The following is a 14,687-nucleotide window of genomic DNA, read 5'->3' as shown; positions in this document are numbered from 1 at the left end:
GGCTTAATGTAACCCATATCGACTTCAGAGAAATATTAAACACAAGACGTATTTTACGACTGTTTGGAAACCTTGGGATCTTGACTAGAGTGTAAAATAAAGTTCTGTGGGTTTGAACAAAGCTTGGCTGGATTTGATCCCATATCAGGAAGCTTTGGATCTGTCTGTCTGTCTTTCTATCTATATACCTTCTCAAAAAAATAAAGGGAATACTTAACAACACAATATAACCCACAAGTGTTCCCTTTATTTTTTGAGCAGTTTATATATATAGCTAGCTAGCTGTGTATCTATCTATTTATATAATCTATCTATAGATATAGATCTATATATCTAGTTATCTAGCTAGCTGTATCTAACTATCGCACCAAATATCCCTCATCTGACTGCATCCCATTTTCACTCATGTGTTTCTGTCTTTTAGGCTGTGATAAGAAGTAGCCTACGGTATGGGTTGCACTTTGCTTTATGTAATAATTGTCAAATATTTGATTTCAGATATGGGAAAAGCTCTTAAGATGACCACACGTTTCAGGAACGTTAAAATTAAGTTGGTGAGGAGGTCTATCGCGGGCTCTGCAAATTTTTCTTACCTCGGTCAAGGTCTTCCCCAGCCCAGCTACAAACAGACCCACTCTTCAGACGCTTCTATTACATCTCAACCTTCTGAACCTGATGATGTGACACAGAGCTGTTCTGAGAGCGCATACAGTAAGGCAAAGAAGAGAGAGCTTCATGCCTGGGATGCAGTCAAGGATGAGATGCTTAAGGTGTCGTTTGAATGTTCGGCACCGATCACTACCCAGTGTGCTGTCTGCCGAGAACATGCTGATTATAGGTGCATTGAGTGCAGCTCCACTGCAGTGTTCTGTGAGGTTTGCCTGAAGAGGATTCACAGAAATTCACTGCATCTTCCTGAAAAGTGGAATGTAAGAACAATAGCATACCGTCTTACATTGCTATTGCTATACTTGCATACAGACAGCAAACTCACAGTAATCTCAACAGAATCATTAGATACTTCAAATTGTTTTAGCACTATGCAGTATCAACTGTTAGTGTCACAAGTTTGTTGTTTTAAAAACATTAGAGCTATCCATCTTTCTTACAGAATGTTTACTATGAGCCATCCTCCCTGGGGTTATTCTTATATTTACCTGAAGCCCATGGCACCCATGCTGTGTACACAAAGGACATGAAGGTCATTGTCAGCACAGGTTTGTCATTTTACCTGATACAAAATCTTAATGTATTTAATTTTATTGACAGGTTAAGGAATTCAATCCTATTACATGTGGAGTAATGATTTCCTTTAAGGAATTAATCAAATTTGTGATGCAATAAAAAAAAAAAAAGTTGTTTGTTGATTCCAATAATTACAAACATTAAGTTATATGTGACACACTCAAGTGATTTAGTCTATACTATATAAACTAAATGTATAGTTTTACTATCATGATGGCTAAAAATGTATAGCCTGAATCCACTGTAAGTTGCTTTGGATAAAAGCGTGTGCTAAATGCATACATTTAATTTAATTTAATTTATACTGATATGGTAGTCTCTATAGTAGTACTAGGTTATGTTTTTATGTTATTTTGCTCTTTATATTTGGCAGGACGGCTCTGCACCCTTACAGTGCGTGTGAACCAGAAACCTGTACTCTGCTGAGATATGGGCTCCGGCCAGCAACAGCCACAAGCCCCAGACAGCCTTCTCCATCCCTCTGCTAGAGCTTTCTGTTTCTCTGTCACTGGAGTGTCAGGTTTCTGTTGAGGGTTTTTGCAACACCCCATATCCCATTTTAGGCATCACCACTTCCGACAAAGAGGTTTGGTTGATATTTGCCCACAATTAAATGATGGAACCATATGCCCAGCATATCCAAAGGTTGGTTTTAATTCCAGCATGGTTCTTGTTTGATTAAACTAATGGCATAGAATTAAAATCTGAATTAATATCAAACTAAGTTAATTTGTGTATGTAGTATTATAATAGAAGTAATAGTATAAATGTATAAACCTGGTGCGGGTACAAAACCAGTGACTGTAAGTGTTTGTTTTCCAGGCAGATGGAGATATGATTGTAACATTGGATGCAAACTTTGGCCTTGTGAGGAAGCAAAGCTCTGGTACAAGTGCGGTTGATCAATTACACAGAACCCACATGTTTGTTGATAAAAAGGATGTAGAGGAATACCTGCTATCACATCTTGACAGCTCAAAGCCTCAAGAGGTTAATCATTGTTGCAGAATTTCATGGCCTGTGTCCATGAAATATTAATTAAACTTGTGAAAAAAGATCACTATTCCTCTCATAAATCTATCTTTTCCTTAAATCTTTAGGACTGCAATACGCTGCTCTCATTCAAGGTATCCAACAGATATATAATATAATATAATTATAAGGTCTGATCTATTTTAAAGCTTAGGCACTGTATTTAAGCATACATATCACCACTAGTCTGTCTGTATGAGTACAACATAAAAAAATAAACTGTCTATAATTGTTACTGTACAAGCACAGTAAAATATTTCTATAAAAATATTGCACTACTGTTATTTTGCATAGAATACATTGTTCAACAATATTTTTGCACACTCATCCAACTGCATTTATTACCACTGTTCTCACGTTCCTGCTGTTCATAATCTATATATAATCCTTCATTGCTCTGTTCATAATGTACATACAATCCCTACATTGCATTCATATTTATATTCTGTATATACTCTGATCAATATTGTATATAGCAACTCCACTGTACATTCTGTATATCATAGCTTTACTTACTCTGCACTTTTATGTATATAAAACACTATATTCTTGCACTTCTGGTTAGATGCTAACTGCATTTCATTAGCTCTGTACTTGTACTCTGCATAATGACAATAAAGTTGAATCTAATCTAATCTAATCTAATCTAATCTAATCTAATCTAATGTGTTTACCATAATGTAATATGTTATTTACTGTAATGTACAAATGTGGTCAATGTGTGGGAGGTGTTTTGTTTTTTGTGAGCTCACCATCAAAATCCCCTTCGACTGAGTTGAAATGAAAATAAATGATTGGATCTTGAATCCTCTGAAGCAACTATGAGTTTGTAAAAAAAATAAAATAAAAGGGAACATAGTATTGACTCTACGAGTTACAGACATGTTTTTAGCCATGGTGCTTTGCACTTATTCACAGCACATTTAAAGTCAATGAAAAGTAATTTACTTAATAAATAACATACAATGAATTTACAGTCATAATCCGTATGTGACAGTGTGCCACATTCAGTATGTTCCTACATAACTGTTATTGGCTTGATATTCTCCAGATCCAAGTCTATGTAATTGAACACATTTTTTCTCTTCTTCACATTGGCTGCTTTCATTTTATTTTCACTTTCTTCGTTCAGTGAATGTATATTACATTTAGTTTGTTCATTGTTCGTTGCCATAGTGGTTACGCTGCTATCGCTGAAACCACGTGGCTTGCATAATGTATTTCCGCCCAAAAGTATTTTATTCACAAGACACTTTTTTAAAATGATGAATTCAACATTTGTCCACGAAAAAACAACAACAAACAGATAACTCAACAATACGATATGTTAATATAACTTTTGCACATTTCTCCTTCGATTCAGAGAAACGCATTTTTGGTAGCAGAAGGTTACAGAAGTGCATTGTGTTGTGGGCGGGGTTTGCGGGTTCTACATTTCGGCTAAAAAGTCTTAAATAAACAAATATATTTAGATTTTCTTAACGTAAATCATCTAGATGCAGCGTAATTAATAGATTGGTTGTACTAGATATTTGATATATTCAGTAGATATATCTTTTTACAACCCTAATTCGCAAACCAGATAAACTACAACTTCAGTGCTTGATTTGTATCAAGCTGCACTGAGTAGCTATAGGGAATTGTAGTTTTTAACAAATTCGTGTATTTCTTAGAATTGGATATTGCAAATAGTGAGTTGAGAGTACAGTGTGGAGTTTGGGCGGATTGTAAACATATCTATGTAATCAGATTTTAAATGTCTAAATTTTAAATGGGTTCAAATTACTTTTAACCAGATTTGACAATATCCCAAGCTGTTGACTATATTCACATCATAAATGAGGACAAGAGCTCTCTACAACAGTTAGTCCCATGTGTGTAGCCCTTTTTATTGCTTAATTATAAGCCTTCAAATATGCACCAAGGTGATGTTTCAAAGGTCAGTATTTCAAAACAGGAGCCATGTAGAATCTTCATACTTACATATGTTACTCTCTGGGTCAAGACCTTTCTAACAATGTATGTGGTTTAGCTCTACGACAAAGTTTTAATTTTCTCATTTCACATGCACAAGCCATGTCGGGTTTCAGAGAGCTATTTGAAGGCTCAAAAGTCATAGCCTATATAAAAAGAAGCTATTTTCTTGTTTGTTTGTTTCTGACTTTGTAAACAGATTTATGGACCCACAACATGACAAATACCCTGTCCGCACACACACACACACACACACACACACACACACACACAGAGAGACTCATTTTGTATTTCTGTTTGGTACACACATGGCTTATATATATATATATATATATGCTAATTATGGGATGGTTCACCCAAAAATGAAAATTCTGTCATCATTTACTCACCCTCATGTCATTCCAAACCTGTATGAGTTGCTTTCTTATGTTGAACATAAAATAAGATAATTTGAAGATTGCTGGTAATGGCTGGTAAAAGTTAAAGTTTTTACAAGGTTTCTGAGCAGAACATGGTTAAATGTTTTCTCAGTCCATGTTACCAAAACTCATGTGTCATTTAAAAAGCATGTTTGAAAGCATGTCAATTAATTTCTTTGCATTCATCTAGATGCAATGTAATTAATAGTTTGGCTATACTAGATATTTTATATGTTCAGTAAATATATAATTTTACAACCCTAATTTGCAAACTAGATAAACTAATCAGATTTTAAATGTATAATTAATTATATATAATAAATATAATTGTGACCGACAGCACTTTGAATTGAAATGTAGTCTACCCACGGCAGACAACTGCAAACAAAAGTGGAACACACCAGTCCTCCCTCACATAAACTGACAATAAACTTTACTTATCTGAATCCAAGGAGAAACAATTGATATCCTTAACACAGATAAAATGATACCCTTCACATTTTCTCTTAAATGTTTATCATTAAAATAAAAGCGTAACAGTAATTGTGAAGAAAATACTTCAGAGTGGAAGTAAGCAATGCCATAGAAACCATTTAAATTTAAAATAAATAAATTGTAGTGTTCAGCTGTATACCAAAGTTTCTACAAGTACCAGTAACCATCTTTTCAATATATTTTTGTGCCAAGCATCTCCTAGTGACAGCAAAACTGTGAAAAAATGTAAACTTATGTGAAGCATCTAATCATAACATGAAATCATACTCTGACCCACTGTTGTGAATATTATGGTGAGGTCCTTGCTAAAACCCAGCCCTACTGAACCAATTTTGAAACAGGTGTATATATATATAAAAATAACATGTAGACTCAATTAAGTACAATTTAACTTTATTGGTCCCCACATAAGTCCTATATAAAGGAGACCACATTGATGGTGCCAACAAACAACAATAAATAAAAATTGGGGTGAATGAAAATAACAAAAAGATCACAATTTTCTTCTTATGTGTGAAGTGTGGTCATTACAATAAATTTGCAGCATATGTATGTATTGTGTGTGTGTGTGTGTGTGTGTGTGTTTGTATGGATGGGTTGGGGGCCGTCAACACAGTAAAACCAACCCAAACAAGTAACAGATAGACAGATAGATAAAGATACATCTTCAGGGTGTTAGCATGGTGTCTTCACATTGGCAGTGAACGCACATGTTCTTTTTAAAGCCACATGCTGTGTGTGACCATGATTGGCACACAGTGCACTGAGACCATGAATGCCACTTCTTTCTTGCATTCTTCTTCTTATCATCATGGACGTGGCAGACACAGCACAAACTGCCTCCATCTACCAAAGGAAAAACACAAATATTTTGAAAGTCAAGCCAGTTAGTTTAAATCATACTCATCACTATATTTAAAGCAACATCTCAAAGGCAGCGTGTTCATTTTTAACTGTTGCCAAAGGAACATGTGGGTATTGCACATCAATTGATCTCAGATCTTGCTGATAATAAATCATAAGATAAAAGCAGGTTTTCCTGAGTTCCATTTCAGAAAGTGGCTTTAGGAAAACTCTGGGTTTTTCGTTTCAGAAATGGATGTAAATCAAACCTGAGACAGAGGGGTAACTAAATTTTAATTTAAGAAATCTCATGACCACTTTGTTCTTCAGCTGCTTCCAGTTTGAGATGGTGGTATGAGTCTTTGACAATTTCTTCAATGTGAGAGAGAATATTTGATTGTTGATAGCCTTGGAATATTTTTGTAACAAACTCATTTGAAATTATGATAAAAACTAGACATAAACTATCCAGTTTTCTAACACAATGTTTTGCTCACACCACAATTGCTGTTGATCACCCTTCAATCTAATACTTTAAGAATACCACTAATGCTTAGCAAATGAATCCTGTTTCCAAACCTCTAACTTCAGCTTCTTTAAGTCCATTGTAATTTGGGCATCCCTCACCTCAGGGTTTAGGTCCCTCAGTGCTGCTGCCGCTTGAATGTATTTCTGCTTTGCATCTTCCCCCAATGTGGCGCACCTGCCCTTAATATCATTCATTGTGCCTGAGGAAAAAATAGATGCACAGAAAACTTTACCCATTAGAGTCAGCATCTCCTTTTTAAAGTAAATTCATACAACGCAATCAGTACTTGGGTTGTGAAAACCATTTATCTGTAAAAACTCTGTAAAAACAAGATAACGTGTAAAGTAGATTACCTGATGATTCTTTTCAATACACTCAGCATTCTTAAACTGATGAATGCAATTTGTGTGAGTGAAGTACTTCCCAAATACTATCATGAAAATCTGTTTCATGACGCTTCATGACCCTCATAAACCTTATGTCAACAAGGCCACCATGTATGAAAAGAAACAATTCAGTATAAAAAAAATAAAAACAGTCTTTAAATTTTGTTTCTCACCTTTGTTTTTGAATATGTCCCTATAAAAATGATTGTAATCCGACAGCTCTCTAATGTGAACTTTGGCCTTTGATGGACGGGCTCAGACGAAGCATTAGTCATTTGTGATCTTTTGTAATTACCAATCCAGTTCTGAAAAACAAAAAAATAGCAAAAGGGTATTACAGCAATTAAACCGAATATTAACAAAACACATCATTTATACAAACAGTGCAGCAGAATGATATATTTATTTGACATGATGTTTGTTAGTGTGGCACAAAAGTAAACCTTATTTCTACGACACCGGTGTCCAAACCAGTAGTTGATGCAGCTCTTGGTATTAATTCAGAACAAACTCATGTCATTCCATCCTCAAAAAATGATTTCAGGGTTTCCTTTTGATTCCCATTAATGGGAGTTCTCTCTTGTTGCATAACAACAAATAAAGAAATAGATAGTCAGTAATAAATCAGTAATAAAAAAAGACAGTGTTGCAGATCACACTCTTGCCTAATGCTTCTAGATCAGCAACTGTAAGGCTTATCTCTCTCGGCCATCTTCAACCTAAAACATAAACAGAGAGAAACTTGCACAAGACAGATTTGTGAACAATAAATTCTAAACAGCCCAAAACCAAATTTTGGATAGTTCAACAAAGACATAGTAATAAAAGTAATAAAGTTGCCACAGAAGTCCTTGCAACCAGCTGGAAATGTATGCTGTAAAGGGAAATGTATAAATGTATGCTGTATATATATATATATATATATATATATATATATATATATATATATATATATATATATATATATATATACACAGCTAGCAAGCTTTAGAGAGTGAGAGAGAAAGAGAGAGACAGACAGACAGACAGATAGACAGATCCTAAGCTTCCTGATATGGGATCAAATCCAGACAAGCTTTGTTCAAACCCACAGAACTTTATTTTACACTCTAGTCAAGATCCCAAGGTTTCCAAACAGTCGTAAAATACGTCTTGTGTTTAATATTTCTCTGAAGTCGATATGGGTTACATTAAGCCTATGATCTGGCTTCAGTGAGGAGTTATCGAGCATTCACAATAGCAAAAGTCATGTTGACAGTTTAACTAGAAACTTAATTCCCCCATTAGCTTCAGACGTAAATACAAACTCATATTAGCAACGTTCACATAAAGCATGCAACGTTAACATAACGACACGCTAATAACGTAATATGATCTAGCGATAACGTTTGCAGACACATCGCAATACGGTTATCTCATGTCAACAATCATGACACGCAATACGAGTGTATGTATTGTTTTCCATTACAGTTTAAATGCTCGGTTTTATAATTTTAATAGTCTTACCTGAAAATATTAAGCAGGAAATATCGCAACGTTGCCGCATTCGTCCAGTAGACTTCCGATTACAGGTGAGCAGGAATTCTGGGATTGGATCTGGAGTCTTCTCTTGTATATTTGTGGGTGATCAACCATTTGGATGGATGATCAGGGCCTTCTGAGCCTACTAGTAGGCACAGGAGGCCCCTCCTGGCCCATTTCTATGGGCTGATAACCGCTGATAACGCCCCATTCAATCGAGTGATAACGTTCGAATCGTGTATGGCTACAGTACCTGATCTCGGCGGAGTCCCGCCGTCTACCGCAGTGAGAATTAATGTTACCTCTTTCTGCTGCTCACGATCCAACTCTCTTTCCAACACTAACTCAATATTTTTTCCACCATCAGCCTTTGTACTTACAGATAAAATAAAATTTTCATTCTTTTCAATGGTATAGCTTTGTACTCCATTACTTCCTATGTCTGCATCATGAGCCTCATTCACGCGGAACCGAGCGCCTTTATCAGCACTCTCACTTATCTCAAGCTTTATTACATCTTTAGAAAATGCTGGTGTATTGTCATTAATATCTTCTATTTGTATCGTCACACGATGCATCGCCAACGGGTGTTCTAGAACTAATTCGAAATTAAGAGCACAGGAAAGCCCCTCACTACAAATCTCCTCTCTGTCGATTCTCTCCGCTACGATCAGTTCTCCAGTATTCAGATTAATGTCACAGTATCGTTTTCTGTTACCTTCAGTATCAATTCGAGCCTTACGAGATGACAGTCTGTTAACATCGAGCCCGAGATCCTTTGCTATATTTCCAATCACAGATCCGCGTTTCATCTCCTCTGGAAAAGAATAGCTCACGTCTCCATTAGCGGTGTGCGCCATCAGCACGAAGAACAAAAAGGCAAAAATCTGACGATTAAGCCAAAAGCTTTGAAAATCCATTTGGAAATATGCTTCAGAAACACAAGATGCAATGCAAACCGTATATCTGAATACGACAACTACAATAATACACAAAAGACTCGAAAAAACGTAGGCGTCGACAATTTTCCATGAAACGATCTAAAAGCACTGTTCATGACAGCACCAACAGGGTGGAGACAAGGAAAAAAAAATCCAATGATATTACAGGTGAACAGCGACTCTAAGTGTTTAAACAAGAAATTGCATATTCAGTGCTCTAGAAGGAATAAGTTACGGTAGCATGACTGAAGAACAGCGATCACAGTATGACTTCATAACACCAAGAGTCTTTAATTTTGTTAACATTCTATCTTGGAGGATAAAGAAAACCAGTTTTTAGGGTAACGTTACTCCTAAAACCCACTGCTTCAGAGTTACAGGGTATGAGAGAGGGAAACGCGATTCACACATTACTTGAGCAGCACCATGGACAGCAACATTAAAAAAATACATTTCCATACGCAAGTGCACACCACACACGTCTCAAACGTTTGTGCAATGAAGTCTATATACCCAAATGAAGATACTGAAATAATTTCATATTAAGGACACGACGAAACATATGTGAAAATACTTGCTTTATCCTAAATATTAATAATAACAGATTTTCTCACTGATTTACTGAAAAATCATAAAGAACCACAGAAATTAAACGGATACTCAAATTTACATGCAAAGTTAAAATAAGTTCCACGATAGAAAAGTTCTGAAAACTCTCTAAATTATATGCAAATTATTTAATCTGTTTGAAAACGAGGCATTAATAACAAATGGAAAAGTTTTCACCAAAAAAAATCTCGCAACATATATAACCCCTTTTACAAAGAAACATAAACGTAAACTCTAACACGGTATCATTTTGAAAAAAAGAAAAAAAAGAAATAAAAAGTAAATTTAATATATGAGAAAAAAAATCAAGAATAGTAAAAAGAAAAAAAAAAAAAAACAATGATAACATTACAATTTAGTTCCACATCAGATCGTTAAAGGTCACTGAATAGGAGAAAACGCATTACTTTCAAATACATTTAACAATAAATAAATAAATAAAGGGGCAAATTCTTATTTTAAGACAGTTTAGAATCAGCTTGGCTTACGATACGTGACATTTTTAAGAGCCTGTTGCAAATCAAAGTGGTAAACTTTGAAAACAAATAGACATTTAATAGGGAAGCCCACACCATTAACTAAACGATAAAACACTTTGTTAGCCCTACCTGAAACGGATCTTTCATTTCCTCATCGAGTCCTTCAAGATCATCCACAGCGGATTGAGTCTTTTTCAGAGTCAGGTCAGCAGTCAGTGTGCCCTCATTATAAGATCTGACGAACTTGAAGTCACTAGTGCGCGAGCCCGTGGTCAGGTATGCGTCATAATTGTAAGTGCTGCGGAGAGTTCCCGCGCCCTCAACATCTGCGTAATTTGGAGGAAGATACGCACTGGGAATGGCTACAGCTCCATCAAACATCAGTCTGGGCTTTCTCCTGCGACAAAACCTCACTGCCATGATGATGATGATGAAGGTCAGGAAGAAAGTGGAAACGGACACCAGCGCGATGATCAAATAAAACGTCAGTTTGGAGCTGCTTTCCTCGCGAGACATGTCTTTCAGTTCTGGAACTTCAGCCAAGTTATCTGATATAAGTAAATACAATGCGCACGTGGCTGAGAGAGAGGGCTGTCCGTTATCTCTCACGGACACAATGAGGTTCTGTTTCATGCTGTCAGATTCAGAAATGTCCCGCTGCGTCCTGATCTCTCCGCTGTGGACACCGATAGTGAAAAGTCCCGGATCTGTGGCTTTAATAATGTGATACGAGAGCCAAGCGTTTTGACCCGAATCCGCGTCCACGGCGATCACCTTGGAGACCAGGGAGCGCGCCTGAGCAGCTTTGGGTACCATCTCGGTCATGAAGGAGTTTCCTTCCGGAGAGGGGTATAATATCTGAGGGGAGTTGTCATTCTCATCCGTTATGAAGACACTCACGGTCACGTTACTGCTCAGAGGAGGAGAACCGTTGTCTCTGGCTAACACGAGCACTTTGAAACTTTTCAACTGTTCGTAATCAAACGACCTCACGGCATGAATTACCCCGGTGTCTCCGTTAATGGATAGAAAGGAGGACACCGGTGAGCCACTGAGATCAGAGGACAACAGAGAATAAACTACAGTGCCATTCTGTCTCCAGTCCGGGTCTGTAGCTGATACTGAACAAATAGAGGAGCCAGGTTTATTATTTTCTTGCACATGAGCTCTGTAACTCTGCTCCTGAAATACAGGTGGATTATCATTCACGTCAGCTACAGTCAGGTGAATATTCTTAGTGGAAGATAAAGGCGGAGAGCCCTCATCAGTAGCAGTAATTGTAATATTATAATCAGAGAGCAGCTCGCGGTCTAATTCACCTGTGGTCACTAGAGAATAGTAATTTTTGATTGAAGGTACGAGTTTAAATGGGACGTTTTGCTGAATGGAGCAGCGCACCTGTCCGTTATTCTCAGAGTCTCGGTCCTGTACATTAATGATGCCAACCTCTGTACCGGGTAACGCATTCTCAGGAATTGAGATTTTAACAGATTTACTCATTATTTTAGGTGCATTATCATTGACGTCAAAAATATCAATTAATACAGAACAATGACTGGCTAATCCTTGACCATCCTTGGCTTGAATTGGCAATTCAATCGAACTCTCATCCTCATAATCAATGAGCCCTGTTAATTTAATTTCTCCAGAAAACGAGTCGATAGAAAATGTGTCCATAAGGTGTTCTAATAAATTACCAAATTCATACGTCACTTCTCCATTTTGTCCCTCGTCAGCATCAGTAGCACTCACTGTCACCACTACAGTATCTAGAGGAGAATTTTCAGGCAGACTGACTTTATAGACGGCCTGACTAAAGACTGGAGCATTATCATTAGCATCCAGCACAGTGACGTGTATGGCTACAGTACCTGATCTCGGTGGAGTCCCGCCGTCTACCGCAGTGAGAATTAATGTCTCCTCCTGTTGTTGTTCACGATCCAACTCTTTATTAAGAACTAGCTCTCCATATTTTCTTCCATTTGCACGCGTTAGTACACTAAGAAGAAAGTGTTCGTTTTCTTGCAACATGTATGACTGCACTGCATTCATACTAATATCTGCATCATGAGCCTCATCTAATAAGTAACGAGAACCTTTAAGTGCCGATTCCCGTATTTCAAATTTGATAACACTTTGTTTAAACTGTGGTGAATGATCATTTATATCCTGGACATTGAGAATAAATCGATGCAGCTCTAACGGATTTTCCAGCACGAGTTCCTGTTTAATAACACATGAAGCTTTCTTTCCACAAATCTGCTCTCTGTCGATTCTCTCCACTACGGTCAGTTCTCCGGTGTTTAAATTAATATCACTGAATCGTTGTCGGTTATCTCCATTATCAATTCGTGCCTCTCGCCCTGATAGTTTGTCTACACTGAGCCCGAGATCTTTTGCTATATTTCCAATCACAGATCCGTGTTTCAGCTCCTCCGGGAAAGAATAGCTCATGTCTCCAGTAGCGGTGTGCGCCATCAGCACAACAAAGAAAAATCCAACCATTTCAGCAACAGCACAGAAGGTTTTGATATCTACGCGGAAACGAAGACAAAAGTAACCACGTTATACACGTGTAATACAGAACTGGAACGACTGAATCTAGTTCGTAGTCGATACAAGATAATTATAGATGAAGCAACGCCATTGACGATTTCCTACAGCGAGCTGAGATGTCAGAATGACATCATGAACAGGGTGGAGAGAAACAGTAATGTGAAGGTCAACGGTTGCACTGGTGAACAGCGACACTAAGAGTTCAATTTTAAAATTGCGAAAACTTTTCTGATATTTAATATCTAAACTTGGATTTATGATTTATCGTGCACATTAAATTGGACTAACATAACTAAATATTTACGTCGCCTTTTTGCTGTCTGTAGCCTAAAAGTTTTTATTCTGCTATTAATGTCCACCAGCCCATGGCCTCCCTCTTGTATGGGCAGATAAAACACCCATACTTTAGCCAATGCTGACCAGACCAGAAAAAAAAAATCACTAGATGCTTTTGAAAATTTTCTACCAGTTCCTTGGGAGGTTCTAAAACAGTAATTGTGTGCCAAACGGATGAGGCTACTAGATTGTTACAGACTAAAACTCTTCCCCTGTACGATAGCTTGGGGAGCAGCTAATGCCAGCGAGATAACAAGCACGCACCTTGTCCACCAGACCCTCCCAATTAAGCCTCTTATACTCTTCTTTTCCTAAAAACACCCCCAGATACTTTAGCCCAGAACTTCCCCATCTGTAATCTACCTAGTCTCGGACTACAATCTGAATCACACCATAGGGCATCACTTTTGTCCTAATTTACTTTGACAGTTTTTTATTTTGAAGCTTTCCCATATCTCTTCACAATATCTGTTAAAACTTGAACATCATTTTCATTTCTTAAAATTACAGTGATATCATCAGCATATGCTGAGATTTTTACATAATCATTACAGTTTGGACCATTTATCTGTAACCCCATTAACTTTTCTCTCAATTTACAAATAAGAGGTTCAATAGCCAAACCATTAAGCTATGAAGATATAATTTATGTCCAAAACCAAAAGCCTTTAAAACTCTAAAAGGAAACTGATGATCATCTCGATCAAATGCCTTTTCCTGATCTAAATATAAAATTCAAAATATTAATATTTTTTTAAGGCATGCAACAACATCACATACTAAATGCAACTTATTACTGATACAGCTATCCTTTATACAATATGATTGATCTTTGTGTATACATGTGTATAAACACTTTATTTAACTTATTAGCCAAACACTTTGCTATAAGTTTATAATCGGAACACAGAATAGCAACTGGTCTCCAATTCTTTATTAAAGTAAGATCACCTTTCTTGGGAAGTAGTGTTAAAACTAGTTTTTGATAATGTTTAGGAAGGAAACCTAAATGAAAACTTATTGTAGAACTTCATAGAGATCAGTTCAAATTAGGTCCAGAAGTGCTTATACAACTTCCCAGGAAGCCCATCAATACCTGGAGTATGACCTGAGGCAAGTTCTGATACTGCTGCACTTAATTCTCACCAAAAGTAATTGGCGAGTCCATAGTTTGTTTATCATTAGTGGTCAAATGAAGAGGTTTTTGCAAAAGTCAATTTTGGTTCTTCTCATCTTTGTTTTTAGTAGAATATAACTTATAATAAAAGTCAACTGCCAATCTGTGCATCTTTTTTTCAAGCTATACAATTTTTTTTTCTTGT

General features: G+C 36.7%; 2 protein-coding genes and 1 long non-coding RNA gene across 16 annotated transcripts in view; all 3 read right to left on the bottom strand.

Moving 5' to 3' along the window:
* Positions 1-14,687, bottom strand: part of LOC127971208 (protocadherin beta-15-like) — a 112,143-nt gene that overhangs the window by 24,557 nt on the left and 72,899 nt on the right. For 3 of the 14 annotated variants that reach the window (XM_052574086.1, XM_052574082.1, XM_052574078.1), the window contains exon 3: positions 11,248-11,461. The exons of 8 other annotated variants lie outside the window; for them this stretch is intronic. In XM_052574086.1, coding sequence (XP_052430046.1) covers positions 11,248-11,461 — 214 coding nt within the window. Of the gene's footprint in view, positions 1-8,746; positions 10,157-10,400; positions 11,462-14,687 lie in introns of those variants that run through there. 3 more of the 14 variants (XM_052574089.1, XM_052574088.1, XM_052574081.1) reach the window with 2 other exon arrangements.
* Positions 1-14,687, bottom strand: part of LOC127971215 (protocadherin beta-15-like) — a 48,423-nt gene that overhangs the window by 12,072 nt on the left and 21,664 nt on the right. The gene's annotated exons all lie outside the window — the stretch shown is intronic.
* On the bottom strand, positions 5,542-8,689 carry LOC127971243 (uncharacterized). Its single transcript, XR_008156774.1, has 4 exons — positions 8,430-8,689; positions 7,097-7,797; positions 6,636-6,736; positions 5,542-6,011 (listed from the first exon to the last, which is right to left on the bottom strand). It is a non-coding gene; the product is annotated as an uncharacterized LOC127971243 (long non-coding RNA).

Source organism: Carassius gibelio, chromosome B14 (genome assembly GCF_023724105.1).
Source record: "Carassius gibelio isolate Cgi1373 ecotype wild population from Czech Republic chromosome B14, carGib1.2-hapl.c, whole genome shotgun sequence".
Lineage (NCBI taxonomy): Eukaryota > Metazoa > Chordata > Actinopteri > Cypriniformes > Cyprinidae > Carassius > Carassius gibelio.
This window is presented reverse-complemented; position numbering and strand designations above follow the sequence as displayed.